This window comes from Drosophila subpulchrella, unplaced genomic scaffold (assembly GCF_014743375.2).
Source record: "Drosophila subpulchrella strain 33 F10 #4 breed RU33 unplaced genomic scaffold, RU_Dsub_v1.1 Primary Assembly Seq41, whole genome shotgun sequence".
Classification (NCBI taxonomy): Eukaryota; Metazoa; Arthropoda; class Insecta; order Diptera; family Drosophilidae; genus Drosophila; species Drosophila subpulchrella.
Genome location: NW_023665629.1, coordinates 1,422,322 through 1,428,143, shown reverse-complemented (window position 1 = coordinate 1,428,143; position 5,822 = coordinate 1,422,322). Strand labels below are relative to the sequence as shown.

Genomic DNA, 5,822 nt, shown 5'->3' with positions numbered 1-5,822 from the left:
GAATCAAGGGTACACGAGCATACAAATGTAGCCCTATTATTAAGAAGTTGTTAGACAAAGATTTCAGTCCTACAACGTCTACTCCACTTCGCTCAAAAACAGGTTTTGGTTACATGACTCTTCAGAAATCAAATCGAAACTATGTGTTTATGGGGAAGACAACAAATATGCCACCCTTATATTTATAATTAATAACGCACGAATAGGTTATATTAAAATGTATAGCGTTTATTCGGAGCGGCAGACGGACTGTGAATGTGTAAAAAGCTTGGCTCCAAGATCTTCATATAGACATATGCAGGCTTACAAGGTAGTTGCTGAATAGATAAGCGACAGCTTTAGTGGTATAAGAAAGAAGGCGACAAAGATAAGCAGAGAGCGCTGCCGTCGTACACCTATGCGCGCATGACTAGGCGCTGGCGATCTGCTCCGAACATACTCCCCCCGTTGAAAGAGGTAAGGTTCCAACTATCTCGGAATCGATGGGCAGAACGGCTAGCTTGGCGACGGCTCTCTTGATCAGACCCGTAGCTGTACGGACCATAGCTACTCTGATGACTCCGTCCCCGCCGGGTATGACTTCCTGGATGCACCCAAGCTGCCATCTCAAGGGTGGAACGTTGTCCTCCTTCAGCAAAACTATGCGTCCAACCTTGATGTTAGACGTTTCGACGCGCCACTTGCTCCTCTCTTGAAGTAGGGACAAATACTCGCTGCTCCACCTTTGCCAGAAATGTTGCTGCATCTGGGTAACCCGCTGCTATCTGCTGAGGCGGTCTTCGCGGAGATGAGTAATGCCAGGCTCAGGAAACTTAGTGTAGCTGGAACCCTTCAGGAAATGCGCCGGTGTTAGCACCTCAAGGCTTTCAGCATTTTCTGAAATTGGACATAGTAGACGGGAGTTAAGGATGGCAGAAATCTCATATGCAAGAGTTCTTAATTCATCGATGGCTAAGATGGATGCACCGACGACTCTGTAGAAGTGAAATTTAGCTGACTTCACAGCGGCCTCCCATAAACCAACGAAGTGCGGGGCACGCGGAGGGATGAACTTCCAATCGATCCCATCAGCTAAACAGACGGAAGATATCGATGCTGTGTGCTGCTCGCTCAAAAAGAGCTCTTTTAGCTCGGCAAGCTCTCTCTTTGCACCGACAAAGTTTGTAGCATTGTCGCTCCAAATGGTACGCGGACTGCCTCTAAGGCTGATGAATCTTCTCAGCGCTGCGATGAAAGAATCCGTCGTGAGATCCTGGACCACTTCCAAATGGGCAGCCTTCGTGGAAAAACAGACAAAGACGGCAATATAGCACTTGTGGGGTGCCTTATTTCTGGCCTCTGCCGTATGATAGAATGGCCCACAATAGTCCAGATTAGGCTGCACTCTATTTGCTGGAAGGCTACCCATGACGTGCTCCCAAGTAACAGGCTTCATTCGGAAACATCGGACGCATTTGTTGATAACGCTGGCAACGAACTTGCGGCCTCCAATCGGCCAGTACCTTTGCCGTAATGCGGCAAGCAGCGCCTGCGATCCTCCATGCAAATATTTCTCATGATAATAAACGATGATCGCCTTGGTGACTGGATGATCCTTGGGCAACAGTATCGGATGCCTCTTATCGTAGTCCAAGTTTGCGTTCGAAAGCCTTCCACCCACGCGAAGTAACCCATCGGAGCCGAGTATAGGCCTAAGCGAAACCAGCTTGCTTTTCTGTGGAAACGGCTTGCCCTGGCTAAGAGATCGATACTCCTTCGCCAAGTTAACCTGTTGAATGCTTCTCAAAAGAAGTACAGTTCCAGAGTTGATCTCCTCCACCGAGAGTCGACCTTTTAACGGCGCAGATTGGGCTCTGCAATTTGAAATGAATCGATAAATGTATGCAAATACGCGCTGCAGTTTATCGAAAGAGTTGAGGAATTTGCAGTTTGATGAACTGTCTATGCAAACGGCCCCAATTAGAGCCACAGAACGGCGCTCTGGAAGATCCTTTACTGAGTCTAGCAGGGACGGCCAATTTGACGAGCTTTGCAGAAGGAATGGAGGCCCGTTAGCCCAAAGGGAATGTTCCAACAATTCTCTTGGGGTACATTCTCGCGATACGACGTCTTGGCATGATGCCAAGACATGTCTTTCGTCATCTCCTGAATTTTCGCGATTCTGTTTGATACGAAAACGTTAACCTCCCTCGGAGGTTGCCGAATCCACGCCAACACAATGGACGAGTACGACCAGCAATAAAAGGTGCAATCGAAATCTATGGCTTCCTTGGCGTTTACGATTAGCTCAGCTAATAAAAGCGCTGCGGAAAGTTCTAATCTTGGAATTGTTAAGGCCTTCAATGGAGCTACCCTTGACTTGGCACAGAGCAGATGGACTTTCGATTCTCCATTGGTCTCCGATCGCAAGTATAGACACGCTCCATAAGCTGACATGCTAGCATCGCAGAATCCATGCAACTCAACGGAAGCCCTTGGTTGCAGCACGAATCGTGGGAATTTTAAGTGCTGTACGACCGATAACTGTGAGGTCAACTCCCCCCATGACGAAAGAATGGGCTCTGGCAGTGCATTATCCCAATCCACGTTCGCACTCCATAGAGATTGCAGAAAAATCTTAGATTTTGTGATAATAGAAGTTATTAAACCGAGTGGATCATAGAATTTGGGAATCGTCGACAATGCAACCCGCTTAGTGGGTCGTTGATTGGTTGGCAGTTAAGAAAAAGGAAATAGGAGCTGATCAGAAGATGGATCCCAGACTAGTCCCAATGCCTTGGCGACATCCGATCCATCGTGAAATTTGATTAACTGCTCCTTGTCGCATTCAGACTCTCCTTCCATGGCTGCTGACTCATTCCAACACCATTTGCGAATTGGAAAGTGGCCTCTCGACAGTAGTTCCTTCACCTGACGACGAATTTCTCTCACCTCCTCAACTGAGTCCCCACCAGATATTAAATCATCCACATAGAAATCTCTACGAACAATTTTTGCTCCAATAGGAAATGATTCCTCCTCATCGTAAGCGAGTTGATGCATGGCTCTTATAGACAAGAAGGCAGCTGGCTTGGTTCCATAAGTCACCGTGTTCAATTTAAAAACACTCAACTCTTCCGTGGAGCTCTCTCTCCAAACGATGCACTGCAAGAAATCATCCGGGTACGAAACACGCACGCAACGGTACATCTTGCAGATATCTTCACAAAGGGCAACTTTAAAAAATCGGAAGCGAAGCAGTATATTAAAGATTTTTTGTTGAATTGTTGGTCCTGCCAGAAGTAAGTCGTTCAGAGAGCTACCAGAAGTTGATTTAGCAGATCCATCAAAAACGACATGAAGCTTCATGCTCGTGCTCTCCTGCTTATGTACGCAATGGTGGGGCAAAGAGAATTGTGTTTCTGACGGTTCCTTTCTTACAAGAGACATGTGACCTAGATCGATATACTCCCTCAAAAATGCTGAATAATGAGCTTTCCGGACTGGGCTTCTATCTAGTTTAGCTCCCAAACTCTTGAAACGACGACGAGCCAGGCAATAAGAATCACCTAGATTCGAATCCGGAAGTGGACAAGAGACGAACAGAGTATTGGCCGTTTCCAAGACTAGTGCAATTTTCAGTGAAAAGTTGCTCACATCGCAAGTCTTCCGGCAATAAAGATGGCTTAGACGAAGTCAAGTCCTCAATTTCCCAAAATCGCTTTACTATGGCGGCAAGTGTGTCTTCGGAATGATCAGCTGGGTCCTTGATGCTGGCTTGTAAAACCGATTTATGAGTTGGCATGTTCGATGATAACCCTCCAGAGACTATCCAACCAAGCTTGGGGTTCTGATGAGTTGGCAAATCCCTATCCAAATGAATTTGTCCCATAGAAATTATTTCGAAAAACAACCCAGCGCCGAGTAAAAGGTCAATTCGTTGCGATTGATTGAAATTAGGGTCAGCGAGTGAAATTTTTGGCGGTATCCTTCACGATGTTGCATTTATATTGAAATGGGGTTGATAATCAGTAATACTGTGAGTCACAACTGCTGAGAATGCCGCACGATAGCTTGCATCCCGTGATTGCACAAGAATATCGACAGTCTTATCAGAGATCATGGAAGATTCTCCTATCCCAAAAATCGACGTTTGCGATCTTCTATGATTCAAGTTTAGTTGGCTAGCTAATCGAGAGGTTATGAAGTTTAGCTGGGAGGCCGAATCTTAAATTGCTCGGCAAGGCATGAATGCTCCAATTCTATTTCTAACGTAGATAATAGCAGTTGGAAGCAACACGTAGTCGATCGGCAAAATATTTAAGGTTTTGGGTGGAGGGCTTGGTATTTGATGATCAGGATGCGGTGATGTATGCGAACATGATACTAATGCTGATGAAGTAGATGGTAATGGCTGAGAGCTCGAGGATGGATCGCATGATGGAGATGAAAATGAGTTTGATGTTGCGGATGGGTCATGGTTCATGTGTAATAATGAATGGTGCTTCATGCGACAATACTTGCAGTGAGTCGACTTGCATTGCTGCAAACTATTCCCCTTGCGCAAACAGTTGAGGCACAGGTGCAACTTCTTTGCTTCTCTATATCGAAGATTCGGACTCAAATTTAAAAATCGAGAACACTTTGGCAAATAATGATCCCGTGCATCGCAAAATAAGCATGTCAAATGATTTGAGTTAGTGGCAGAAGCAATAAGTGTATTTTGGTTATATTTGTGCAAGTTTTTTCACACCTGCTGGCCTGGTGTTTGAGTTACCAAGGCTTGATCCAAGTTTTCCATCATCCTGGACCTCTTTTCCAAAAACGACTCCATAGCATCCCAGGTAGACAGCTCAGTGATTGACAAATCCTCTTCCCATTTTTCCCGCGTCCTCTGATCCAGTTTCCGAGTGACGATGTGAATTAAAAGTCCATCCAAAATTTGTTGCGTATTGGCCAGGGTTCGAATTGCTCGCAGATGCGAATTCATGCAATCGCTCAGCTCCCGAAGACCCTTCGAAGATCCCTTCTCGACACCCTTTAAACCGAATATTGCCTGAACATGTCCCTGAAAGTGTAAAACTTTATTATCAAATCGATTAACCAGCAAATTCATAGCCTTTTTAAAATTAGCATTCGAGGGTTCGAGCGAGCGTATGGTTTCCAGGGCCACGCCGCCCAAACTCGAACGCAAATATTGTAATTTTTCAATGTCGCTTAGCTCATCATCATTTCCGATGACCGTAGTGAAAGTCGCAAGAAAATCCGGCCACTCAGAGGCAACCGAGGCTTCCTAGATCGAAAAGAAAGATCCGCATTATTAGTGATGTCAATAGATGTTGAATTTGCAGCGGTTGAAGCCGGCAATTGTGACTTGCGATGAGCCGCCAAGCCTCGGCTTAGTTTCGCCTTCACATCCATGAAGACTTCAGCAAATTCAATCCGATGCGCAGAATCAAATGCCTGGTTTAAGGAATTGATCCATTCCATTCGCGCCAGCAAATCAGCTTCGTCAAACTGATTAACCGCATCAGCGTTTAAATAGCATTTCATCGAGCTCATTTGCCGCAAAATAGATTGGGCTTTGACTCGGTAGTAGTCGACGTCACTTGTGGATTCATTTTAAGCCCGAACCGAGTTTTCCGTATCAGACATTTTTCAATCACGAGAAAGAAAAAAAATGAAATGAAAATGAAGTAAAATAAAATGTCCGACCGAGTTAGAGGCACAAAACACCGTATACCCTTTACCGCGAAAATGTAAAGGTTAACAAGCGTCGCCGAGATGCAACGGAACCTTTAACTTGGTTGTTGTTGTTCTTGCCGATAAATTGCCTGCCTAGC

At 45.4% G+C, this 5,822-nt stretch overlaps 1 protein-coding gene across 1 annotated transcript; it reads right to left on the bottom strand.

Moving 5' to 3' along the window:
• Nucleotides 1-409: 409 nt before the first annotated feature.
• LOC119562262 lies at nucleotides 410-4,787 on the bottom strand. Its single transcript, XM_037875438.1, has 2 exons — nucleotides 4,733-4,787; nucleotides 410-876 (listed from the first exon to the last, which is right to left on the bottom strand). The coding sequence occupies exon 2, from the start codon at nucleotides 743-745 to the stop codon at nucleotides 410-412; it is 336 nt and encodes a 111-aa protein (XP_037731366.1). The 5' UTR covers nucleotides 746-876; nucleotides 4,733-4,787.
• Nucleotides 4,788-5,822: the final 1,035 nt, after the last annotated feature.